This window comes from Heliangelus exortis, chromosome 29, assembly GCF_036169615.1.
Source record: "Heliangelus exortis chromosome 29, bHelExo1.hap1, whole genome shotgun sequence".
Lineage (NCBI taxonomy): Eukaryota > Metazoa > Chordata > Aves > Apodiformes > Trochilidae > Heliangelus > Heliangelus exortis.
In genome coordinates this window covers 4,434,273-4,461,507 of record NC_092450.1, presented here as the reverse complement: position 1 = coordinate 4,461,507, position 27,235 = coordinate 4,434,273, and the positions used below count along the sequence as shown (strand labels likewise).

Below are 27,235 nucleotides of genomic sequence, written 5' to 3'. Positions count from 1 at the left end.
AGATGAGAAAGTGACCCCCAAAAGCAGCAGTAGCAGGTTGTTTTCTCTCACAGCTTTTTAAAAAATACACTTAAGTTGTTTGGGATCAAAACCTGCATGGTGAGAGGCAGATCTGCAGCCCAAATCCCCTTAAATTCACCCCAAGGTGTTCAGAGGGGTCTGGCTGCTCTGTGCCATCAGACTCCAGGGCTCCAGAACAGCCCCAGCCTCAGGACTGACTTCAAACCAGTAAATCCCAGCTCTGGGGGCTTGAGAGCCCAAACACTGGAGGGAGATGGAACAGAAACTGAGCAAGAAACTGAGCAGAACTTGGTGTGTTCAATGCAGGCAACCAAGAACCTTATTTGGTTTTTTTCCTGGAACTTGCCCACACTCCAGCTCCTCCCAGTCTCTGATGGATGGGCACCAGTCTCTGGCCAGTCTCCTAACTGGTGAAGCTGCTCCTGAAATGGGACAGGGACAGAGCAGCCCTGCAGCCCCTGCCAGTGCACGGAGAAGGAAGAGGCTGTTGGGTTCCTCCCTGGGACAGACTGGATGTGCAAAGAGCTCCTTCCCTTTTATTTCTTGGCATAAATATGAGTTTGTGGCACTGCAAAAGAACAGGGGGAGAACCTTTCTTTGCTGGGAAGCTGCACTTGGTTCAACTTCACAAAGTGGGCAGAGGAGCTGCCTGCCTGGATCTCTGCACGGATGCTCCAGCCCAATGGAAAGAATTTTTCCAGCTAGTCCTGGAAATGAGTTTGGAAGCCCTGTGGGCAGGGCAGAGAGACAAGCAAACAACTCTGACAGAGTGAATTCTGTGACCCTGTTTGGGGGGGCTTATTCAGCATTCCTGAATGCTACTGAAAAAGCTGCTTCACATCAACTATTTTAAAAAAAGTCTCATAAACCAAACCCTGCTCTGCCTGCAGTGCTGAGGATGCTGTGGGGAGGGAGCAGCATCCCCACATCCCTCTCTGCTTGGAAATGGCCTCAAAATGCAGCACGATGGCTCAGCTGGGCAGTCAGAGGCAGCTTTACTTACTAAGCATGTCTGAAGGTTTAAAGTCACCAGTTCAGGACAATGGGCACCGATGTATTTCAGAGCTTCATCCTCGAGCTGCAAAGAAAAAAATTGAGAGGGTGAAGCAACCTGTTAAAACTTCAGGAAATCTTCAAAAGAAAGCTTTGGAACCAATAAAGCATCTGTGGGTCTTACAGCTCTGAGGGAGGAGGGCAATGCACTGCTGTCTCAAAACACACACCGTGCCTTTTTTAATGCCTTTTTTTCTCCCCATCACTTCAGGAACAGGGTTCAAAAACCCAGGACACCAAGCTACTGATTTGCAGGAAAGCTCATCTGACCCAACATGCCTCTCTTACAAAGCAAGCAGTGAAATCAGCACCAATTCACAGGAATTAAGGCAATGCCTCACTACTGAGGGCCTATAAATAACACTGGTTTTCTATTGCAATGCTGGAAAACTCAAAAAGCTCTTTCAGTGTGAGGAGCACAACCGTGCCCAGGTTGCTTTCTGATGATAAAAACCCTGCTATTCTTAAATCTATAGGAACAGATGGCAAGCAATTGATAACAAGGAGGCACTGCCATCAATAGGACTCACAGCTCCATAAATTACTGGAAACTCAAGCTGTTCCTATGACCTGAATTCTCAAAATAGGCTGAGATTGTTAGATCTTTAATCAAGTCATTTTTGCAGCCATGTATACCCACCTCACGTATAAAAAAGCCACCAGTAGTATAATATAAATAAATATATATAAATTCAGAAAAACTACTGGCTAGAGCCCTTACAGCTGGGCTTCCTTGTGCTCACAGGACACAACAGTGGATTCCTGCTTTGTCCTAACAACCTTTCAGGACTTTTCTGTGTCCATTCACAGGAGAAATATGTTTTACTTTATTTCAATTTTATTTTTGCAAAATAAAATTTAAAAAAATAGCTGTTTATCTGTACACAGCAGATAAGAAAATGACACTTATTAACTCACCCTTAAGGCATTTCTACCTTTAAAAAAAAAAAAAGAAAAAAGAGTGCTGTCAGTGTTTGGGTACAAGGACCTAACAGAGCAGAGATCATTCCTCAGCTCTACCTTGAGGCTCTGGAACTCTGAGGAGCCTCTGGCTCACAGGTTTCAGCTCCTGGGGGGTCAGTTTATTCTCCTTTTTTCAAGGACAAGACTCTTGAGTTAAATGTTTGCTTCTTTATAGCCTCTTTGTCTGCATTAAAAAAGAGCCCAGCCCATGTCAGTAAGGAAAACAAGAATTATTCCCCACATTCTTTGGGAACAGCTTTGCCAGGAGCTCTTGGTCATTAAGAGGAGCTCCATGCTGATGTTCCCTCCATCCCAGCCCATCACTGATACAGCTCAGTGAGGCTGCAACACATGGAAGTGTTTAACACAAACTTTTCAGTGATTCACAAGACAGTAAAGATAAAAAAGAAGTCAGCCTAAATAAGAAAAAATGTAACAAGGGGGCAAAACCTCCTTTAGACTGAGTGCACCACTGATATATTCCAAGGTACAAGTGTCACAATCTCTGCAGCCTCTTCAAAATCCACTGTGAGAGCTCAGGAGCCACTTGAGGGACTGGAACTGCTCCTGGCCAGCTGCAGGGATGGCTCCTGCAGGACCCCCACACATGGGGCTTTTTTTTTTTGAAAGCAGAAGATCCAAACAGCACAGAGAGGAAATTCTGCCAGGGCAGATGAAAGCACTGCCCTGCTTTCTAAAATTTTATGAGCCTTCAGAAAGGGATGGGTATGGCCATGAATAACAAAGTTATCTCTGCTCTAAAACAGTTTGCTCAATGTGTTCCCCATGGGAAAAATGAAGGATGATTCTGCAGCTGGATGGGCAATTTGCTCACTGTCCCACACTGGTCATGCTGAGCTCAAAGCTATTTAAGAATTTCAATACAAGCAGTTAATCTCCAGCAAGCAGCCTATGAGTGATTTTCAGAAAAGCAACATTTCTAGAAATAGGAAAAATCCACCAGATTGCATCCCCCCAGTCTCAGTCCCAGCAGGAAGGAGGCAGCTGCTGGTACTCAGGATGAGGACCCTGCCTGGAGCCTTACCTGGGTGCAGCCTTTCAGAAACAGGGCTTTGAGTCCCCCACAGCCTCTCACCAGGGCCTGGATGCCATCCTTGGTCACTTGGTCACACCAGGAGATATTCAGCTGTTCCAGCAGTGGGCATCCCTCACTTTGGAGGGGAAAGGAAAAAACAGGTGGAAACTTGGCTTTGGTTTGGGCAGAAATCCCACTCCAAGCCCCAACTCTCAAAATGCAGAGCAAGACTTCTGCCTCCCCAAAAATCCCTCCTCCAAGCCTCCAGCAGAATGAAATTCTTCTTTTATCACTAAGAACCAGCAGGAGGGATGGATGCAAACAAGGTGGAAGGCAGCTTTTACTGAGTTCTCCTCCTCCTCTGCTTGCAACCCCAGAGATGGGAATGCTGAGCTCTGCTGGGGATGCCTGAATTCTCCCCACATCACTCTCCTCCCAAGCACACAGGGGGTCCCACCAGCAAAACTCCAGAGTTTTTGACTCCTACCTCAGTGCTTTCAGAGACAGGTTGGTTATGGAGGTGCAGGAAGCCAAATCAAGGTGCCTGAGCTTAGAGCAGAACTTACTGAGGCTGGTACACGTGCTGGAAGAGAGCAGAGCAGACAGAGTCATGGAGCAGACTGAAATCACAGGTTTTTGGTGTGTCAAACATTGCATTTTCTACCACATGCACAAGCCTGGCCTGGCCTGGAAAAGGAGACAGAGGATATAAGCTGGGGCACAGGGAGAAGGGGATGGGAGCAGAGATGGGAAGGTTACTCACGCATCTGTGATCTTGGTGCAGCCATTTAGGTTCAAAACTTCAATGTTTCTGCAGTTCTGTGCAAAAGTCCTTGATCAAAGAAAAGAGGAAACTCAGTGTTTTCTAGGCAATAAATTTCCAGGTGTTTTACAGCGTTTAACTGGATAATTAGATACAATTTTACAAAGCTGTCTCAAGCAAAATTAAGAAGTAAATCAAATATTTTATGTTGCCCCATATCCTGCCTTGGGATTTCCCAGGGTAAAGGCAAAAGTCTGTAATCCAGCACCAGTTACCACTTAGCCTGTAACAGCAGCTGGTGTTATTTTAATGGGAACTGAGAAAAATGGCTCCTGTCTGAGGCTAAAAAATGAGAAATTAAAAAGGCTTCTACGTTATTGCTCTCGATGCTTGAAGTTTGACACCCAGGTTAAATATCTCAGTTCCTAGAGTGTCCATAAATGAGTCCTCTGTGGTTGCAGACACTGACTCCATTCTTTATCTCCCACTGAAGGGCAGAAGGAAGCTGTAGCACCACCTTAATGCATTGTCTCCCACTCCAAGGCAGCCCCTCAGGCTCAGCTTCCTCAAGAAGCCCCCACACCTTTTAGAAATATTCTCAACCACTCGGCCCTGTTGGAGACAGAAAGAATGGCATTAAAATCCAACAGTCACTGCTCGTTCAGAAAGCTGAATTACAAAAATTTAACAGTTTGTCATTCTAGGTTAAACAGTACTAAGAATAATAAAAATGCCAGTGTAATAATCTAAGGCAGGGAGAAAGAGAATTATTCAGCTTCTGAAGATGGAGAGACAAGGAACAATTTTTTCTCCATTAAAGACAGGAAAGCAGAGGTGTATCCCAGGCCACCTTTCACAAGACATTCAGTCTCCAGGGTCTCAAGTCAGTGCTATGTCCACCTTTCTTGGTGGACACCTACCCTACTGACTTCTCAGAAGACACACAAAACCCTTTCCTTCTACTACTACCTTTAAGCTTTGATACAGATACCCAATTCTGGCCATTTTCAAAAGCTGAATGAATTGCCAAGACTTTAAAGACTCCCTGAAGCTAAGGAGAACTGAAATTAATGATTTCTATCCCCAGAGATGGTAAAAAGGGTTACTCTGGGAGTATTAATCCACTCTAGGCTGTAATTACATTTTAAGAAGAAAAATGGGTTTGTATGTCACTTAATTATACCTCAATATCCCTCTGGAAATCAAACAGGTCAATTCGCTGCCAGTTGCTGCCATCCAGGGCCAGAACATTCCATGCCTTTATCAGGGGAAAAATAGGGAAAAATATGGAAATGTGTTGTTAATACATGAAACAACCAAACCTGGCAGTGGGGACAAGAGTGAGAGTTTGTGCCTTTCAGGAACAACAATGTGAAAGCAACAATCCCAGCCAAGAAAGAAAACTCTGCAGTTTCCAGAACCACTTCCTCAGAGTGTCCCCAAAAGTCCCCAAAAGTGGCACGGATGTGGTGCCCACTGGAGGTGGCCAGGACAGGAGATGGAGCAGTGCTGGAATGTGGGAATCTTCAGTCCTGGTTGGAATCTAATCCCCTAAACCATTTCCTTCAAGGATGCCAGCATCCTCTAAAGATGAAGGAGCCCATGACATGGGTGAGTCCCAAAGGAGACCCTAAACCAGGCACCTGCACTGGCAAGAGGAGTGACACAATCTGAGGGTGTGGAGGAGCTGGTGGCTCTGGGATGGAGGGTTCTGGGGTGACATCCCCCAGGGGAGGGCCAGGCTGTCACCCTGCACACCCCCAGCAGCAAGAGGTGGGGTCAGGGCAGCTCCACAGCTTGGTGCTTGGGGTGCTGGGTCCCAAAAGTGGAGAGATTCAAAGCTCTGTAAGCTCTGAAAAGCCCAGGCTGTTGCACATGAGTGACAGAGTGACAGTGTTCACTACCTCTGACTTCACTCTTTATTTTTAAATTATTTTTAAATTTTATTTTTTCTCTCTTTTTTTTTTTTTTTTTTCTTTTTTAAACGACAGGAAAATCTCACGTGGTTCATGCTCCAGATGAGAACCAGGAACTGAATGTTACTAATCCTGCCCTTGATGAATCCAAAAGGCTGTCAGCACAGCACCCTGCTCCACGTTTTAATTACATATGCAAATGAAACCACCAGATCTCATAATAACCATTCATGTGCAGGGACCCAGGGCTGGTTTTACACCACATCTCACCCATGCACCAGGCTCCAACCCCATCACAACACCCTGGTTCTTGTGCAAGCCTTTTTATAACAGCCACCAGGACTGAAAGCATTAATTGATTTCCTGCATTTTAAGCCCTCATTTGGCTGTTTGTTTTGCTGTTTGATGAGAAAATTAATAGCTCCAGTGGAAAAGAAACACATCAGTGGAAAAGAAACACATCAGTGGGTGCAAGCTCTAGCACAGCATAATTGAATGTGTGATGGAGGGAACACCAGGGCAGCCTTTCTGTAGCTCTGGGTGGGTACAGGAGTCATTTCCCAGGGCCTGATGTGTTCCCAGATGCCCTGGGGACTCTGCAAACAGAGGCAGGGACTGATCTGGGAGCACACCTTGACATTGGCAAAGCTCTCTGCCAGCCCAGTTTGGTCACGGTTCCGCTGGAGCAGTGAATTTCAGCTCTTTCAGTGCCATTCTGGTCATCCAGAGAAGATGGGAGGACAACTAAAACCCAGAGCACCACACAGGTTCTTTTTCGGTGCCATTAAGATTCTTGGCACTTAATCTTTCAGTGCCAAGATTAAGATTTAAGCTTTTTTTTATTCTTACGTAGGCTGAGGAGTGAAACAAGTTACGGCTCAAGTTTGCACCCAAAATTGGTGACTTTTCTCCAGGTGTCACTCAGCATGGGCTCTGCCAGCCTGGTGACCACCACTGCAAACATTTTCCCCTCTGCCTGCCCTGGTGCTGCAGTGATGCTTCCTCTGGATGCCTCATCAGACACTGGAAGGGCAAATCTGAACACAGCTCCTGGCTCCAGACAGCTGGACCTGCACTTGGAGGAACTTTCCCAAGCAAATAATCCAAGCTGGATTTCATTAGCTGAAGCCCACAAAATATGAGCTACTTAAGAAAAAAAAAAACCAACAAAAAACCCAGTCCTAAACAAAAGAGACACTCTATTATTATTTTTTTTTTGTCTCATGCTTCCTTCAACTACATCCGAGCAGGAAAGTTGAACTTCCCTTGACTGTGCAGCATCCTCATGAACCAAAATTTCTGTATCTCCAGCAAAACCCCCAAGATGCCATTTTAGACCCATCCAAATTTGGTTATTTCCATCAGCACAGACCTCCTGTACCAACCCAGGCTGCCTGGAGAGTTCTTGGGCAAAAAGCCAGGTACCTCCCCCTGGTAACCTGGGCTGGGGACACCAGCACAGCAGGATTCCAGCTTTGAGTCCCCATCCCTGCTGCCAGCAGAAGCTTCTGGTGTTGTGGCATTAGCACAGGGCACTAAATAACAATGGTTGGGTTGTACAAAGCTCCCTGGTACAAACCCTCCTGGTTTGACATGTTAGAAGAGGCTGGAGGAAGGTTCTTACCCTGGAAACCTGAGCACACCGACAGAGAGTGACCACATCCAGGAAAGAGAAAATTCTGGAAGAGAAGGAAAAGACACCTCGTGAGTTATTTACATTTATAACAAAGAGAACATGGAAAACAAAGGAAAGGGGAAAAAAAAAAAAAAAAAGGACTGGAGACAGCAAAACTTCTTTGTGATTCAGTTGAAAGCTGGACTGTGAAAAGAAGTGCAGACCCAGCAGTTACCAAGTGACAGCAAAACACAGATCCTGAACCACTGTGGAATACTGAGCTCACACCTTCCCCTGTTTACTGACAGGGAACAGGACAATTATTGATCAAAACAGGCACTGATAGGGACTGTCAGTCAAATCCTCAGCTGCCAGGGTATGGCAGGGTTCAGGTTGGGATCAGCCTCTGCACAACCCCAACCCCTTCAGCAAGAAGGGGCTGGAATTGTAGGAAGCTGTGGGACCAGATCCATGCCACAGCCTGGGATATGAGTGCAGGGATGATTTTTTTTTTAATTTTTATTTTCCACAAAGTGCTGCTAACACAGAGCCAGGAGGAACATTTTTGCTCTGCACCACCACCAAACAACTTGCCCAGCCAGCTGAGCTGTTTGGTTGTGTCAGGGCAGTGTCCAGGAGGTGTTTTAGGATGAGGTGATGGGGTCACTCTGTGGTAGGGAATTCCTCTGCCAGGGCACACCCGAGGGCTCAGGCCAACACCCTGGTGTTGCTGCCCTATTTGCTGGGATAAAGGATGTTGATAGTGATACCTGCAAGGCTGCACAGGGCTGAGAGATCCCTTGTGACAGTCACACACTCAGTGATTCTGCACTGCCCAAAGACACCCAGATTCGGGGAGTTTGGTTCCAGATCCTTCTCCTCTGTGCCTTATGCATCACATCACGAGACAGAATTTCCAGTGACACGCTGAGATGCACCCAGGGAAGAGGTTTGGAAGTGAAGTTCATCTGCAGAGACTGTGACAGTGTCTGGGAACCCCCCGGGCTGCAGCAGCAGTTCTGACAGGCACCGTCCCCTCGCATTAAATGTCATTTCTTCAGGCACGTAGGGGAGCACTGAGGATTTCTTTAGCACAATACCAACGTACAACAATACAAGGAAAGCCTGGGGAAGTGAGAGAAGCTGGGGAAAATTCTTACTTTCACCCTAGATTCCCATCACAGGAGCAAAAAAGATCAAACTCCCTGGGAACGGCGGCTGGGTCAGGAACCACACAAGGCTGCTGGAGTTCCATGAAAATTGCTTTCTCCGTGGAAATCCCAGGCTATTAATAACCACCTCATCCATCTATCAGGGCTAGTAGGTCTTGGTCAAATTCTTTCCTGCTTCCTGCTCCTCCCTTCCCACTGAACCCATGGAATACAAGGGATATCAACCCAAACCCTCTCCCCTCCCGGGGTCACCTCCCAGCTCTGCCAGGAGCCCCTTTGTTGTCTGACTGAGAGACTTTGGCTCTGAAAAAGCTCAAGAGCATTTTCCAGTGTTTTCTGAGCTGCTCTCACATTGGTTCAAGACTATCAGCCAATGACTCAGCAGAATCAGAGGCAAGGATGACTCTTTCCAGCAGCTCTCTTGTGCATTTTGGTCATTTCAGAACCGGCTCCAGCGCTTCCCACGAACTGGAGGGAACAGGAGGGGCACAGCTAAAATCCTGCAGGAACAACCACCCCAGCTGAGTTTTCCAAAGCAGCCCTGAGGAAAAGCTTTTTCCTCTCCAAGGAGCTGATAAGGAAAAATTAAAAAAAAAAAAAAAAAAAAAAAAAAGCAACAGAACCCTACAAAGAAGCTGCCCAGGTGGCGAGCAGCATGGGTGACAAATCCTGTGTCTCCTTCAGCAAACTGCACCTCCACTAAATAAAATAATAAAGTAAAACTCTTCTGTATATTCACTTGAAATAATATGTATTCTGGCTGTTAGGTTATGGGTCAATTAAAACTGGACTTGACAAGAAGGAATAAACACACTGGGCTGACAGGAAATTCGGATGCAACTTAATTCAGTCAGCTCCAGACCCCCTCTCAATAATGGAGGGACAATTCCTGTTGGAGTTGTTCCAAAGCACCAAATCCTTCAAAAATAACTGCTGCTCTTGTCAGATTCAGTTTCTTTGGTGAAAGAAAGCAGAGAAGAGCAAGCAGCAGCAGGCTTTCCTAATTCTGCCTGAACACATCCAAAAGGGCCATTGCAGGGATGTTCAGCTTCACACCCAGCACACAGAATTTCTGTTTTCCTGACTGCTGTACTCTTACATTTGCCTTTTTACTCTTCAGAAGAGCTGGCAGGAAGAAAATAATCCCCCAGGAACTTCATCATCAAAGAGTGATCACGGGTGAAGGCAGCCTAAGTATTCCAAACAGGAATTAAACCAAGTCTGGTATTGCAGCAGATTAAATCACTTCCCTAAAAAGTAAACTCACCACTTTTAGGGCTTTGCCTGACTGCTCCAGCACCAATTGAGCTGAAACATGCTGGAGCTGGAGCATTTTTCAGGTTTCAATCTCTTAATCCACTCAGGGTTTTCTAGCACTCCTCACTTTCCCACTGCCTCTCTAATTAGATTAGGGTCAAGACTTTCATGAAATCCCTGGATGCTGCAGGCCTGGAGGTGACCAAGCTCAGACCTCCAGCCTTCTAAAATTATCACCATCAATGTCTGTCTCTGACCCACCAGCCAGGGTACATTCTGCTCAGGGGTTTGCAGGGCAGAACCCACAGCTTTGCTGCCACCTCTCCAGTACCCATCCCCCCCATCCAATGCTTCCTTGTCCCCAGAGAGAGATAAATCCCCATGGGCTTGAAGGTCAGATGGCAAAGCCCATGGCAGTGCCTGGGGGTGCTGGGAAGGGGCTGGCATTGAGCAGGAGGTGGCACTGAGCAAAAGCTGCTTACCCCAGGAGAGAACTGCCAAGTGCTTGACCTGCCCATGAACCAGTAAGGCAAAGATGAGCTCCAGCAGCTCCCCAGCAGCCCCACCTCAAGCCAAGAGCCAAAACTTCATCAGGACCCCAGCAGAGACCCCTGGAAACCCAGGAAACCCCAGGAAAGCCAGGCTGGGGTTGGGGTTTGGCTTCCAGGCAAAGCAGGAGGTGCAGGCAGCCCTCAGGGATGGAATGGACCTTCCAGCAGGGCATGGGGAGCACCAGCACGGGGAGACTGGGATGTGGTGGCCCTTTTGGGGACACAGCTGATGGGGACCACAAACTCACCCTTGAGTCACCGAGATGCTGCCCACAGAGCAGCTGGCAGCAGGCAATGAATGAGGGTGGTGAAGGTAATTCCTTTTTTTGCTGGTTTGGCTCGTTTTTGGGGGTGTAAATGTTCCCTCACAGATAAAAGTGTGAGCTCCTGGGCTGTCTGCTGGCAGGGGACAAAGCTGAGGCAGGGCTGGTGGCATCAGGACAAGGAGTTGTGACCCATCAGTTGGTTTCTCTAACCAGGTGCTCCAGGACAGCTCTGTTTAAGTTCTGCTCTCAGGGAAATGCAGGACAAACATCACTGCCATGGGGGCAGGGGACCCCAGGATGTGACATGGACACATTTAAAGGGGTGACTTTTGGGGACAGCTCCTCAAAGCACTCTCCACCTCCCCCCCAGCCTCCCAGGCAAAAAGTGTCACTGGATCTGCACATTTCTGTATCTTGGGGTGTGACAAAGGCTGCTGTTCACCCCTTTTATACCCTCCTACTCTTTCTTTTGCTCAAGTACAGCTTTCCACTTTGCAACCACACACATGAGACATCAATGCCATCTGCAGAATGAACAAACCAGAGAACAAGACATTACACAGCAGCACTGTTACACACATAACTCTTTGTCTTGTAGACACTGACACTCATTTACAGGAGATTCCTGCAGATAAATGCATCCAAGTTTCCCTTTCAAAGGCTGCACTGTCAATCCACACTAATTAATTTTCACAGTATGCTAACAGTGAATTCCAGCTCTCAAAACCATTACTTATGAACTTTAACATTTATAAACTTCATCTCAATTTTGTCAGGGTCCCACAAGGATCCTGAGCACTTGCTGTGCTCTGCAGGTCAGGATGATGAGTGACACCAAGACTCAAATGAGAAAACATTTGTGACAAAATGATAAAACAGTGTGTGTGCTGCTGAGGACTTGGCTTGCACTGATGAAATTCCCTGCTTGGTGCAGGATCTTCCCTCCTACTCACCACAAATCCTTTTCCAGTTGCCCAGTAACCTTCCTCAGCACCAGCTACCTCCTCTGGCCCAAGATGTCCCACTCAGGATCATTTCACTGTGACTGATCTCAGGAGCCCAGTGCCCACACACCTCTCCTAATCCTCATGCAAAAATCCCAATTAAATTCCACCCTCCCCAAACTTTTCCTCCCTAACACAGTCCCTGTTCCCCATGCCACACAAACTCCTTGCTTCACATCCTGCTCCTCACCACCTGCACAAGGACAAATCCTGGTTTTGTTGCATCTGCAATTCCAGAGCCTCCTCACTCCCATCAGAAAAAATGAATCCTCAGAAAATCCAGGCAGACATTTCTCTTACTCTTCCAATTCCACCTTGCTGCAACACATCCATGCCATGACCTCAGGATAGGTGCTGGCACCATGCAGAGTCACCAGGGCTGGGACATCCCTCTTGTTGTGACTCCATCCTCCTCCTCATCTTTCCCTGCTCCAGGATGCTGATTTTTACCCAGTGATTTCTGGACAGCCCCTTGCCTGTATCCCAGCCTCAAACCCCAAACACAACCTCCAAAAGGAGGGCTTTAGAGCCACACATCTTGCTTTTGGATCAATAATAGTGGAATAAAAGAGACTGAATCAGACTGGAGATGCCATCAGAGGGAGCAGAGGAGGCAGCATCAGTCAAAAGAAGGAGTCAGGTTTTTTTTCTGTTCATTTTATTTCACAAGTGAACCAGAAGCAGTTCCCTGTGCCAGAGCTCCTCTCCTCAGCCTTTTTATTGCCATTAAATGTTGACAGCACTACACAGCTCCTCACAGTGCAGGAATTTTGTTCATGTGAATAACTGAAGCTGCCACCTGCAATTGCCTTTTCCCATTTCCAGCCCAGTGTCCCAGCTGGAAGTGCTGAGGAACTTCAGGACCTGAAGCTTGAGGGCTGAGGCACAAACCCCTCCTCAGCCCCCACTCCTGTGCTGGGAAAGGCAAACCCAAAGTGTCCATGTGTGGAAGAGGAGGTCCCAAGGAGAGGGCAGAGCTCTCTGAGCTGTTTGCTCTTCACCACCAGGACCATCCTGCTGGGTGCTGAGCATCTTTTAGGGATGAGGAACAGGAAAAAATCTGCTCCAGAGAGGGACAGAATTCTGTTGTGTGGAACCCTTCAGCCAGGGTGCCCCACACCAGCCTGTACTTACAGTTTTTATTAATAAGGACTTCTTTAGCCCTTAGTTCTTCCATCTACAAAACATTCAACCAGCAAATTAATTTACCATCTCCAAAACCAAACCCTAATAATATTTAGCATCAACTGCTGCTGATGCAGACTTTTGATTTGTTTCTGTTTGCCTGCTGCTTTCTAAGTGACCCAATCCCAGCTCATGATTTAGGAGCATAGCAGCAAAATCAGCTCCTGGCTGGAAATAAAAACACAACAGAGTCTCCAAGTTTACACATGGGAGAAAACCTTACCGAAGCAGCAGCTCTTTGGGAAGTTTTTTGTTGATTGCAGCTTCGTCGTTGTTTGAGAACATCTGTAAAAAAAAACCAAAACAAAACAAAAACCAATTTAAACATTTCAGCCATATATTTTCATTATGGAAACAAAACCTCCAGGGAAGCAGCTGCTGCTTAACAAGGAGATTTCAAGAGAGACACCTGGCTCAATAAATTCTGAAAAGATAAAAATGTTGTGCTCGAGCTTTCAGACTCCTGGACTGGACCTTTAGCTGGACAGACTGCTACAGCAAATATAGTCTAAAAAAATAAATGGAAGAATGCTTTTTGATTCTTAGGGGCTGGCACTGCCTATAGGAAGGTATCAGCTGCAGCATTTAAAAAACCCAAAATGAACCAACTAAAATAACACCACAAGCTGTAAGAGTGAGAGAAGCTTCTCTTTACAGAGGACTCCAAAGAAAAACAGCAGAAGCCTCATGTGCTTCTTGAGAAACATCTTCACATCTTTAAAAGCTTTCCTCTTGTCTTCCCAGGGGGAGAAACCAACCAAACCACCTCCACACACTGGTGCCTGGGGGAGGAATGATGGGAGGGCTCTGGGAATTGAGGCTGCTGAGCCCCCCCCTGCCTCTTCCATTCAGAAAGATGGGTTTGACATTTCCAAAAGCAAAGCAGGGAACAAGGAGAAGGAGCTTTAATTGAATTAATCAAGTTTCTCTTTAATCTCCTGGAACAAGTGATGAGAGCTGATGTTCCTGAGCTACACACCTGGGAAAAACTCCTGCTGAAACTGGAGGCTGAAGAAACCCTTTCCCATCAGGCTGAAGCAATTTACTTGGATGCATGCAAAGCAAATAAAGCCTCAGCTGGGTCACTTCAGTGCCAGAGGATCAGATTAAGAGTTAAAAAAGGAAAGTAAGATCTTAGTGGCTTACAAAGCTGTGCTGCTAGGCCTCCCTCACAGCAAATATTCTGTGCCTAAGCATCAACCCAAGCTCAGCACCGAGCAGAGAGACCACCAGAGCTTAGCACAAAGCACCCAGTGGCTTTTCCATAGGCTCCAGTCTGTGACAGGAGTCTGACACCAGAATAATGGCAGCACCAATACCCCAGTACACAAAAAATGATGTTTTTTGAGTCAGACAAACTTCGAAGCTGTGTTTCTAAATCACAGTTGGCCTTCTGACTATCTCAACAAAGTGAAGCATGAAGTGGGACACAAACTCTTTCCCAAAATGCCACACAGAAGCAGGGTGTTGCTTCCCCCCCCCAGACACTTTTATCACTTCCCACCAGGAGATATCACAAGTTAGCAAGTCCTAACCAGTCCTCTAGACAGGCAACTACTCAGCCTGTTTTGCAGGTAATTAAAATGGAAGTTTTGCCATCTCTCCAGCTAAATTCTGGGAAGTCTGTTCCCTCAGAGGTGAGGGCAGAAGAGCATCTCCCCCAGTGACTCTCTGCCTCTTGGCAGGTAAGTGCTGAGTGTCCCAGGGCATGGGGAGGCTGTGAAAGGAGCTGACACCTCCTGGGACTGGATCACCTCATTAGCTGCCTTTGCTGATCCACTGGGAAATTAAGGAAATTCTGGAGAAAGCTCTGAAGAAGGAGAAAGGCAGAGGAATTATTCATGGGAAAACACGACTGTGAGATTTCTTGCCCCCAGCTAGGAGAACAATAGACAACAGGCAGATTATCCTCTTTCCTATTATTGTCCAGAGCAGAATTTTACATCTGAACCAGAAACCTCCACCCCCCTCAGAAAAAGGGTGAGAGAAATTAAAGGAGCAAATCAGAGAGCAGCAGGAGACTTCCGAAAAGGAACCAGACCAGAAGACAACAGGCAAGGGGCAGGAAGGATTAAAATAGAGATTCCAGAAGCAGCCAGCCAGCTTTTTCTGTCTCATCTGTATTGGCAAGAAGGCTTTGTCTGAATTCAAATTTCCCTGTGAGGACACAGACAGCCCCTGCCTGCTGTTACCAGCTCTGTGCAAAACACAGGGAACTCCTTGACTTCTGCCCATCACATTGCTCTTGGAGAAAGTTTATCTTGATTTTAATGCAAATCAAAGCCTTAAATTGTTTTCTTTCTGTTTTTTTGTTTTTTTTTTTTTAATTTTTCAGCAGAAGCTGCCCTTTGACCAGGACTACACTAAAGAGATGTGTGGGGTTTTTCTTACTAAAAAAAGTCCAGGGACAGAGCTGAGGGAGTGGAAGCAGGATGAGAACCTCAGCTCTGGAATTCCCCTCTGCTGCAGGCTGGGATGTGCCAGGGTCCATCACCAGATCCCTTTTCTCCAAGCCTTCCTCCAATTCCTGCTGCTCAGATAAGAGGCTGGGTGAAAACAAGGCTGGAGTTGGGATCTATTGCAAAGCCAAGGCAGCAAGTACAACAAGTTAAATATGGACATTCTGAGTTGTTAGCAAGTCCATACAAGCATCAGCCACACACATCCTGCCAAAACACCAGAGCTGGAAAAAGTTTAAAACAGATTGCTGCATTTCCCAGTGGTTTTACCATAAATCTCTCACTGGTTTTCACAGCAGCATCTCCAGGTTGGAAGCTCTGAGCAGCTGGAGCTACACAGGGCACCCAGAGGATTTGACCATTGCTCAGTTAAGGTGATTTAATTTTCCTGTAATAAAAGTATTGCCCAGCTCTGCTCCCAAAGCCAGAAAAGCTGCTGTGCTTCTCTGTCACCCAGCAGCATTCAAACCAAGCAACAAATGGACAAAGACAATGAAAAGATCCTGTTCTTGCTGCCTGACACTGAAGCCACTCAGCACCATTGCTTTTGGTAACTCTTCCCCTGCCTTTCAGAATATTCCAAGTTTTTTCCTCGGGCTGCAGCAGTGGGCAGGGCTGATGAGCAGATGGATCTGCAGCAGCACTGCTGGCACTGATGGAGACAGAGCTGCTATTGAGGACTGGGCTGTGTCAGCCACTCATTACAGGACCCAGCCACCCAAACTGGGTCATCTGTGTGACATCAACACAGGGCTGAGATGACAGTGGGTGACAGTGTGTAATTACCAGTGTCCCAGCACCAGAAACACCTACAGACATCCTGTCCTCATCACCCAGGCAAAGAGGGACACGAACAACAGTTGATGCAAGCTCTCCAAGTGAAGCAACCTTCAGGAGGTAGGAATTACTGGAGTTAAAACACAAAGTAGAGCCTTTATGTCATTATTGCAGCCACTCATTTAACCTTGGAGCAAGTCTTGCATTGTCAGGCTCCAGAAGCCACCCAGGCATGGGGACTTGGCCTGGCTCTCTCCATCAGGGCTGGTGCCACCTTCTCTGCCCTGCTCAGAGTGCAGCGATGTGGCTGATGCTCAGCACAGAAATGAGGTGTCCTGGACTGATTCAACTGCTCTGCTCCTGGAGACTCCTCCCTGTTCCATGACACAAACATTTGTCACTGGCAAGTGGAGGTGGGATAAACCCAGGCAAACATTTTCTGTAGGTGAGAAGTTTCCACCCCTGCATCCATCGGGAGCTCTCGGCACCGAGCGAGGGATTCCACAGCAGCTTCTCCACTCAGAAGAGTTTTTTGGTTTTTTAAACAGTTTCTGCAAACTTTAAACCTTTGCTTCCAGAACCTCCTGGTTCCAGAGAAAGTCTCCAAACGTACACTGGCACAAAACTGTCTTGTCTGGCTCACACAGAGCTGGAAAAACCCCTCGGGAGCTGCCACGGGCTCTTGGCTGCGGCGCTGGGCTGGGCAGAGGGAGCTTTCCTGTAAATGTCACATCTGGCAATGGTTTGGATTTTGTTGTTGGGGAAGGGCTGGAGGGGTGTTCCTATGGGGACCAAAAGTTTTGTTTTTCACTTTTTTTTGCCTTTGAAAAGAAGTTTCTAAATGAGCTGTTTCAACATTTCCAGTGTTTACTGGAATTAAGTAGGAATATTAACATACAGAATATAAACCACAGTGACTTTATGTTACCCTAAATGCTCAAAGCTACTCTCTGTGAGCAATTCTTGAGTTACTGGCTGCATTTTTTAAGAACATAACAGTTTACAGTCATCTGATACACCAAAAAGATTTTCCACTACAGCAGCAACAGGGACTTTTTTTCAGTACTTCGCAGCTCAAAGACATCCCAGCCTCTCTCACCTCTATGCCAGTGGACACTGGAAAACACCAGCAATTTTCCCAACATTAACTGGGAGAATTTTGCCTGCTGAAGAGGTGAGGAAGAGGCCAGAGCCAATGTGCAGCATCACCCAGGTGGTTTCTGATTAAAGCACAGCTCTGACAGGCAAACACTCATCTGCTCCCAGCACCTCCGATGCTGGAACTTCCCAACCATACAGTGCCACCTCCCAGCACCACCAAAATCCTCCTCTGTCAACAAACACCAGGGAATTTACTGGCATAAAGTTGAGGCTGATCCCAAGGAGTCGTTCAGTTTCAATTTGATCTTTTGCAGAGCAGTTTCTACACAAAACTCTTGCGTGTTGCTGCGGAAAGGACACAGCCGTGCACAGAGGGGGTCTTTAGGGTATGCGTGGTCCTGAGAAGTCCTGAAAAAGCTGTTTGCTGGGAGAAGAAACACACTACCAGCACCACGAAGAGGATCTCAAGTGTTTGTCCCTGTTTGTATGTGATGGAAGGAGGCAGCAGTGGCTGCAGCTGCTGCTCACATCAGCGCGGGTGGGAGCTGCCAAACCCAGCTGCTGTGCAACAGGGACCACATCTGGCACCAGCACAGGGAGGGGGATGGTTGGGCTTCCAAATATATAAAAATCACACCAGGCTTTAACTTGAGAAGCATCAGTGCCAAAGCCAACAACCCAGCACACGGTGTTAGCCCAGACGTGGACTTTGAGCTCAAACTTTTCTCTTCTAAAGCGGAAAATTCAAAGCCCGCTGGAGAAAAAGGGATGAAGCTCATTTGGGGCTTTATGGAATTAGTGGCTACAAGGCTCCAACGAGTTGTTACACCAAGACCCACAGTTCAGTGAAAAACAAGCACAAGGTCTGGCACACCCAGCCCCTTGAGGAAGACCAAAAATCCAAAACAATTCAAGAAGCACAAAGCAAACCCAGTGAACGCTGCCACGGCCAAGGACAGGAGCAGGGGGATGCAGAGAGGGGGAAAGAAAGAAAGAAGATGGAGATCCATGGATATCCATGGCAACCCAACCAAGCAGAGGGACATCCATACAGGTGGGCAGCAGGAAATGCAAATTTAGGGCAACCACACCCAGTGAAGTGCTTCCTTTCTCTGCATTACACAAACTTCATGCAAATAAACAATGCAGATTTTAGAAACACGCCCTCTTAAAAACCTATGAAATATCAGTAAATATTATAGTTTTAAAATTCCTTGACTTGTTTGCTTGTGTAACAGACACTTCTGTGTAACACAGACTCCTCCCAGCAGCCTTGTAAACCCAAAAGAAAAAGGTAACCACGTGCTGAGGATGAAATGTTAGCTGGTGTTGAGACCTGGAGCTCACTATCCTCAGTCCACAAGCAAATGCTGACCAGACCCTCCATAACCACAGGAAATTAAGCAATTAAAGCCAAGACAGAAACCAGACTGTAATTATTAGAGAGTAAATAATGCATTCTGGAAGCTGCTTTTAAGCCAGGAAAGGTGGGGAATTGAGAGCTGCCACCATAAATTAAGGACTACAGATGTAGCTGGCATATTGTCAGCTCACATCCCCACCCAATCAATATCATCAAGATGTTTTGGAGATGAACAAAGAATCCTTTGCTATTCTGATGTGAAGAAACTGAAACATCTGTGCAAATTCCTTCAAAGAGCTGAAATCCTAATGAGCTGAGGATGCTCTGCGAGGTGATCTTCAGCTTTACAGCTGCTGGCTCAGACTCCAAAATCTTGAGTTACTGGTAGTATTTATACCAATTTTATCTGCTCTGGTCCAGTTGGAGGAGATGAGGAAGCACAGTGCAGTCACTGAGACAAGACCCAAGGCCAGATCTAGCCCAGAGCACACAGCTCCAGTCGAGCAAAAAAAAAGCTGAGTGTAAAACACAGCATAGGAAAAAAAAAAAAAAAAAAAAAAAAGGGGGAATTAATTCTGTATTTCCTTTGGAAAAGCTGAGTGAAGCTTTGAAGTGACTTCTTACAAACACTGCCAGTCTATAGGAACACCTGGCCTCTAGTTCTGCTCTTTCTGGGGAAAAAAAATTCTGTGCTCAGGGCTCAAAGAAGGGAAACGTGAAGGAGCTCTGCAGTGCTCCCTCCCTGTAATGGGGTGAGGGGAGCAGGAGCTGAGCTGCCTTACAGGAAGCAAAGAAAAAAACCCCCATGCTGCAGAGCTAAGGCACAGAGGAATGACAGTGACATCCCCAGCTCTTTGGAGGACACGACACAGAGCATGGAGTTGTTTACGTCCTCGAGCACTCCAGACTGGGTGAATATTCCTCCCAGCATTTAGTTACACAAGGATTTGGGTTTTTTGGTTGTGCTTTGGTTTTTGAAAAGAAAAAAACAACAACCCCAAGCATCCAGCTTGATCTGTGTTAAGGGAAATAAATGGGTGGCTGCTGAGCAGAGCTGGGACAAGCTCCATCCTTAGCTGCCGGGATGCAGGGAGCACCTGAGCACCCTCCTGCCATGCAGGGGACACCAGGGCCCAGCCTGGCACCCACCCAGGGCTCAGCTCAGACAAAACCATGACTAAGCAGTACAGAACCAGGATGAAACAGACCCTGGCCAAAAAGGCTTATTATAGGCTTAATATTCCTTAAAATAGCTCAGTGGGCAAACTGCTCACCACGCAGCGGGCGGATCACTTCTCCCTCACCTGCCTCCTATTGCCTTGGAAAAGCTGAAATTTCTGGGGATCAACAGCTGGGGAATGGCTCCATTCTGCATTCAGGAACAAAGCTAAATAAATTGCCTTTTCTTCCATTTTTGCTTTTAACCAGCAATGCTAAAAGCGTGAGGTTGCACAAAAAAAATGAAGTCAGGGCCTCCAGAGATCCAGGCCAGGTTAGGAGCAGCCTGCAGCACACACACTGCTGACCTAGCAGGGCAACTCAGAAACTACCTGGGAGAAAAAAATCCATCAGGTGATTCATGTGCAAATAGACAAGGTCAGGTTGCTGCCTTCAAAAAGTAAAAAACTTCAAAGTCAGCTGGGCAGTGCAGGTGAGGTGCTGGGAGACTATTTCTGATTTACTGAGTACCATTTCAACTGGCTGGATCCTCCTTAAAAACAAAACATAACCAGGAGCTGCTGTCAGATAAAAAAGGGCACGTTTATACACTTTTTGTTCATCTGTTTTGTTCTTCTCCCCCAGACTTGGCTCCAAGACAGTCTTCCACAAGCAAAGCATCCAACATCTATACCTGAAAGCCCACTCTGCTCATTTTTCAGTGGCAATTTTAAGGACAGGACCATTTCCAGCACCTTCCCTGACTGCTCCCAGCTGCCCCAGGCTGCAGGACATTCACAGCTGAGCTGTTCCCACCCAGCAGCCCTGGCAGGGGTGCAGAGCAGGACCTGGTGACAGACTGGGGAGGCAGAGGGTGGCACTTAATGGGCTCTGTCTTTACCAGAAGTTGTATCTGGTGCTGACTGAGAAATGCTCCCTGCAAACACCAGTGGCAGCTGCCACATCCCTGAGCTGCAGAGGTGACAGTCACCTGGCTGAGGAATGGTTGGGACAAGGAGGGAGAAGCACAAGTCCCACAAATGCTTCCATCAGCACTGGGTTGGGCATCTCCTTTTTTTAGCTGCACGAAAAACCTCAACACCCCAGGAATGGTCATTTGGGTATTTCCTGACCTATTAAAGATATTTGATCTCAGCCAATGCTGCTTTCTCCCACACACCCTCCAAAGGTTGAAGTGCACACTGCTGCCTGTAAAAACAACATCCAGACCCACAAAGGAGGAGAGTGCAAGGCAAAGACTTCCTAACTTCACAGGGACACAGCCTATGGCCATGGCCTGGGCTGTAAAACACTACAACTATTCATTTTTTTCTTTGCAGAAAAGACAAAATGCCCATTTTGAAATGCCCACTTCATTTTAGCAGGGCAGTGATTTCCTACAGGTATTGTAGAATTTATTTACTTACTTTAAAAACCCCTGAACTGACACCTCAGTATTTTCAGGGCAGAGCTGAGACACCTCTGAGTCCACACCAAACCTGGTGCCACTTCAGATCAGCTTCCTTGAGAAACAAATTTCTTACAGTTCCACCTCTCTCCAAAGCTGACAGCTCTGTGCCAGTGGCAACACATTTTGTCAACATCTGGCTGTTGGCAAAGGAGATGCTGAGGGCCCCAGTTGGATATTAAATCTAATGATGGGGTCTCCAAGAAACCCTGCTTGGGATGAGGTGTGAAGGCACGGGGCAAGTTTGCCACTGATAAAAGTTGATCTGAAAGGAAAACTGAGAGCTCAGAGAGCCTCACACCCTCTCAGCACAGCTACAACACTCACCAGGTTGCCTCTCCTAGTGGCATGAGTCAAACCAAACACCCAGCCTGGTAATCCCATGCTGAAAACAATAATTACCTGATCTAGCCCAGGCCCCAACTAATAATAATAATAATGATGGTATCTGAAGGGAGCCAGAGCCATCCCCTTGCTCTCCACCTCCCTTCCCTGGTATGCAAACTGCCAGGCAGGACAGACACAGCCCCAGCAGCAGAGTCCCTTTTGTTGGGAACCCCCATTTTCCAGGGGTAAACCTGACAAAAAACCACCCTGGGGAACTCTGGCACCAAGGGGACCTTGACCTCCAGGACCTGATGGAAAAGCCCCCAGCAAGGCTGCACAACCATCCCAAGGACCACAGGTTGCTCCTCAGGGATGAGTCCTCACCAGGAGCTGCCCCAAAGCCACCAAGGGATGGGGAAGGGGGGAACATCCAGGGTTTTTCTGGCATTTCTGCTTGTATTTCCTGCTGAAATGACTGTTTGCCAGCTTTCCCACTGCTGCCCAACTTGCAAGCACAACTCTTTGCAGGGGAGAAGGAAAAAAAAAAAAAAAGAAAGAAAAGAAAAAAAAAAAAAAAAAAAAAAAAAAATCTGGTTTGGGGGACGAAGAAAAATAAATAAAAATTTGCACCACCAGCTTGTTCTCTCAGGTGACACGGGCTGAGGTCAAAGAACACCCTTATTTAATCCAACACTTGTAAAGCTGTTGCTCTGCCTAATTACACCAGAGATGTGCTTGTGGCTGCCTCGTGCAAAGACTACAAGGTGAAAGAGTGGGGAGACTGAAACCTCCCCCTGCCACCCATTCCACAAAAAAATGAAAAGCAAAAGCAATCACAAGTGGTTCCTGGAACACCTTTATCAGCTCATTTCACAATTAACTTGTTCCCCCACCTTACACCTTCTCTGGTTTTTTGTACCTGGGCAGCAAAACACAGCACAGAGACTGCAGAGGAGAAATTCTGAGCAACTCAGCTTCTGCCCCCTCCTCCAACAAAAAGCCATTTTCCTCTTTAATCCTTCCCAGCCTCCCTGTGGCCTGGGTCAAGGCTCTTTTGCACAACCAGTTTGACTTCTGCTTCCAAATCTTGCTGAATTCCTCTTTGCTGGAGTTGGGAGCCACAGGACAAGGACAGTGGGGGGATGGGACACAAGTGATGGTTGGCACCTCTTAGCACTGAAACAATCACTTTGTGCACAATAAAGCAACACTGGGTTATTATTCATCTGCCAAAAAAAGGTCCCTGATCTCAAGGCTTAAAAAAATATTACACCTAAGTGTGGCATCTATTTAAAAAAAAATAAAAAAATGAAGGTGGGCACCCAAGAGGCAGGAACCCAGCAGATGCAGGAAGGGGTGGGATGGCTCAGCTCAGCTTTCTGGATCCAGAGAGGATTCATTCTGAGAAGACAACTCAACTTTAAAGCATTTTGAGTCCCTCCTTTTGCTTTCACCTCATTTCATGGCCTGGGAGCTACAGAGGCCACCAGCACAGCTCCAAAGAACCAGAGCTGCCTCAGATCCTCAATCCTAGGAGAGAAATGCTGTGAAATGCACTGGATTGGGGCATTTTTGAGCCTCACAGAGATGCTCGTTCCTCAGGTCCATCCCCAGTGCTCACACTTTGTTTTCACTTTTTTTTCCACTTTTTTTTTTTTTTTTTTTTTTTTTAATAGGACAAACTGCCCCACACAGAAACACTTCACAGCCAGAATCACCTCCTGCTAATTGGAGGTTTCAAAGGCTCCCTGAGGAAGCTGGGAGGGATGGTGCTGGGGCTTTTTTTTGGGATGTTGGGATTTTTTTGGGGCTGTTGTTTTTGTTTAAGGATGTGGAGGAGACTCCACGTCCTGCTCATACTTTGGGAAAAAGCAACTATTATTGACTTAAAGCTGAGAGCATGGCTCCAGGGAGCAGCAGAGCAAGAGATCCCTGCTTGGGGAAAAACCCAGGAGGATTTTATAGGAGATCCAGCAGCTCTGCAGCTTGTGCCTCATTTATTTTTTTTGATGCTGGGTGGGTGAGAGGAGGGACAGTGGGACACTGCTTCCAGGTGACAGCCCAGGCCAAGGAAACAGGGATGAAATGGGAGAGCAGAAGGGATGGAGCCCTTGGGAGGCAAAAATGCTCTAAAAGTGGAGGATTTCAGTCACTCCAAAGCAGCAGGAGATGACACCCTCCTTTTCTTTGCTCTTTTTTTGGTTGTAGTTCTTCAGGCATCACATCTTAGGTAGGAGAGGGAGCAGAGAGAACTCCAAATAGAAACCAGGACTGTGACCTGTCAGGGCATGCTCCTTATTAAACCAACACCACAGAAAATTAGGAGTCAATCTGGGTAATGTTCTGCCTTTTTGTTTGCTTTGCTAGAGTAAGTGGTTATTTTCTCTGTGGTGGCCACACCTCCTGTAAAGGGACTTATTTAGAATATGCTTTGGCTGGGCAGGCTGGAGTTCCTTCCCTCTTTTAAAAAAGAAAAGAGTTCCATTCTTCCTGGAATGGTTGGCTGGCTACACAAATGGACCAGAAACCCAGATGCAAGTCAAATTTAAGCAGCTTAGCCCCTGTTCCTTTACCACTCTTTATGACTACAGGAGGAAGAAATTAAACCCCATCTAGATGGGATTTTTAAAATTACCCAACAAGAGTTCAGGAATCTGTTTACGTGGCTTAACAAAAGACAATAAACTAAGTCTGAAAACCCAAACCAACCTCCCCTCCAAGAATTCCCTTGTTATTTAAAGCCTGGAACAGGCACGATTTACATCAGTCTTTGCATCAAGCTATTTTTTCCCCCAAGATAAGACTCCAGACACTCCAAGGCCCTACTTACCACTCCTCAGACAGGGAAACCACCAGGGCAGTCAGCTCTGTGTCTAATCCAGAGGTGATGCAGGGGGTTATGTACGAGCAGAATTAATCACCAAGCATCCAGCCCCATGCTGCCTGCACTCATCTTACAATATTCAACAGCTCAGAAGAGCAGCTCCCAGTCTCAACACATTTTTGCATAATTGTCCTTATGTCACATTAAATATGAACCATTACACCAAAAGGCATCCTCTCCCCAGTGAGGACTTTTACTTTTAAAGCAGAAACATTCCAATCTGCTTTCTAGAAAGCAGGGCTGCTTTGCTACCTCTGAAAAATAAATCTGTTTCCAAGTGTGAACACACCAACACTTTAGAAGCTTTTCAGACCAAAAAACCCTCACTGGAAAGCCAGGTATTTCAGGCAAAAGAGTCCTAAACTCATCCCCTCCAGGATATATAGGTGAGTGGGTCAGAGCTACTCAATGCAAGGGTTAAGAAAACCAGGCCCTCAATTTCCTGAAACACACCCCAAAAATATAACAAAGCCACTTGTAGCTCAAAGCCAGTGCTGTAACACACCAATTCCTCCTAAACAGAGTAAAAAGAAAAATTAATTTATACCTTGAATACTCTTGGAGCATTTTGCTTCTCCAAATCATCCAATTCTGACTGCAGGGAGAGACTAACACACAATTCCACCAAAAAAAAAAAAAAAAAAAAAAAGCAAAGCCCCAGAACAAAACTCTTCCCCACTCTTTTTCCCCAGTTAATCTTGTTTTGCTACAACCCTGATGTGAAAAGCTCTCCCCAAAGTGGAATAACTCCAGCATTTCAGCCCTGACAACAGGATTTTCCCCACAGATTGCTGTCAGGGTGTTTTCACTCTTCCCTGTACTCAGCCACTCTGCAGTCATTAAAGAAAAAAAACCCTCTCAGACAAAAAAAAAAATAAAAAAAATAAACCCCCCCTTTGCAGCCAAGAACAGACGAGAATGGTAAAAACAACCCTGGGTGAGCACATCCTGCCTGCAGCCTCCTGCTTCCCAGCTCCCAGGTTCTGCTCCATGTTTTTATCCTTTGGATGTGTGAGAAAAGTGGATTTAACCCCAAATCCTCCTCCAGACACGCAGGGACAGGGGTCGGGGAAGAGGAAGAAAATCATTTCCCTGCCCCATCACAAAATCTCCTCTCCAGAGCTGATTTCCTGGGGAATCCCACACCACTCCCCAGGGATCCAGACACCCACCCGGATTTTCCCTGGACACCATCCCAAGGGACACACAGCCACATCTCCACCCTTCCCCTTTTCCTCCCATTTTATCCTCGCACACTCCAGGAGGGAACAGAGAAAGCAGGAAGGGGGCATTTTCACCCAAAAGCCATAAAAAATGAAACACACCCCCCCACCCCCCCCCGTGCTCCCCCTGCTCTGGGGGCTGAGAACTGTTCCCCAAAATTCCCAAACATCCATAGGGGACTTTTTCTCCTATTCCTTCAACAGATTTTTTTGTCCACCCCCCACCCTCTCAATCCCATTTTTCCCTGACTATTCCCCCCCCCCAAAAAAAAAAAAACACCCAAAACCAGACCCTCCACCCTTTTATTTTCCAGCTTTTTCCTACATCCCCCCACCCCTTAGCAGCAGCTTTTTTTTTGGGGGGGGGTCCCCAAAGCCCCCGTGGGATTTTACATTTTGGGGGGGGAGGGGGGGAGGGCGAAACTTTTTGCCCCCCCGAAAATTTTTGCCCTTTACCGAATGGGGGTTGGGACAAGAAGTTTCAAACCCTCCCCCCCCACCTCACCCCCCCCCTTTTTTTTTTTTTTTTTCCCCCTTTCCCAAGGCCTCACCTCAAAGCGGCTTTTGGTGACCCCGTTCATCTCCCTCCGCATGGCGGGGCCGGGAAGGAGGAAGAGGAGGAGGAGGAAGAAGAGGGGGAAAAGGGGGGGGGGGAGGGAGGAAGATCGGCGGAGGGAGGAAGGGCAAAGGGGGAAGGAGGGAGGGGGGGGTTTTGCCGGGGCTTCCGCGGCCTCCACCCGCCGCGTCTCCTCCTTCGGCCTCAACTTCAACCCAAAACAAAAACACTCCGCACCTGCCAGCAACGCCGCCGCTGATTGGACAGCGACGGGGACGGCGCGCCGAGGGGTGGGGGAGATAAAGGGAAAAAAAAGGAGGTGGGGAGGGGGGGGCGGTGACCGAGACACCCCCGGAATATGGGGCTGGGGGGACACATAGAGCACCCCCCCCCCCAAAGCCCACCCCCCCAATTCGCTGCTGGGATCCCCCCCCCCCCCCCGTGGGATGGGGATGCGTGGGCCGCCCCCCCCCTGCGTGGGCTGCACGCGTGACATTTTCACCCGTCTCGTGGGGGCTACGCCCCCACCCCCCGTGGGGATCGGGGGGTCCCAAGGGGGGGGGAATAAAGGGGAAGGGATAAAAGGGGCCCCCCCCCCCCCCCCCAAAGGGTTTCGGTCGCTTCCGGGAGGAGGCCGCAGGGCTCAGCCAATCAGAGGGCGAGCTGTGGTGTCGTCACGGTGATGTCATCCTGGCGGGAAAATCGAGCGTGGTTGGAAACCCCGCCCCGAGAGAGACCCCGAGAGCTCCGTGTAGCAAAGGGGTTTATTGGGTGTAAATAAACACCGCGTTCGCGCCCTGTTTCCAAAAAAAGGGGTGAGAGTCCGCCAAGGCGGGATGTACAAAAATGCAGAGTTTTGGGGTCTTTACATCACGAGCCTCCAGGAAAAAAGAACCATTTTGCTTTTAATCTCCACGTCCGGCTTGACCCGAGATTAAAAGGTTTGGGTTTTTTTTGTTTTGTTTTTTTTTTAATATATATTTTTAAAAAATTTTATTTACACCTCTTTTATCTTTCCAATACTGAAAGATGCCGAAAGAACTGTCAAGAATCGGAAAAAAAAAAAAAAAAATTAAAAAAAAAAAGAACATTTCTGAGAGATGGAGCAGTTACAAGT

General features: G+C 47.3%; 1 protein-coding gene across 2 annotated transcripts in view; it reads right to left on the bottom strand.

The window, feature by feature from the left end:
• The window catches only part of FBXL20 (F-box and leucine rich repeat protein 20), a 34,227-nt gene extending 7,880 nt beyond the window's left edge, over positions 1 to 26,347 (bottom strand). For both annotated transcript variants that reach the window (XM_071728802.1, XM_071728803.1), the window contains exons 1-9: positions 26,114 to 26,347; positions 13,026 to 13,087; positions 7,377 to 7,431; positions 5,020 to 5,094; positions 4,354 to 4,448; positions 3,837 to 3,905; positions 3,561 to 3,656; positions 3,083 to 3,209; positions 1,025 to 1,099 (exon numbers count right to left, since the gene is read on the bottom strand). In XM_071728802.1, coding sequence (XP_071584903.1) covers positions 1,025 to 1,099; positions 3,083 to 3,209; positions 3,561 to 3,656; positions 3,837 to 3,905; positions 4,354 to 4,448; positions 5,020 to 5,094; positions 7,377 to 7,431; positions 13,026 to 13,087; positions 26,114 to 26,155 — 696 coding nt within the window. In that variant the 5' untranslated portion in view covers positions 26,156 to 26,347. The remainder of the gene's footprint in view (positions 1 to 1,024; positions 1,100 to 3,082; positions 3,210 to 3,560; positions 3,657 to 3,836; positions 3,906 to 4,353; positions 4,449 to 5,019; positions 5,095 to 7,376; positions 7,432 to 13,025; positions 13,088 to 26,113) is intronic.
• Between the last annotated feature and the right edge of the window lie 888 nt (positions 26,348 to 27,235).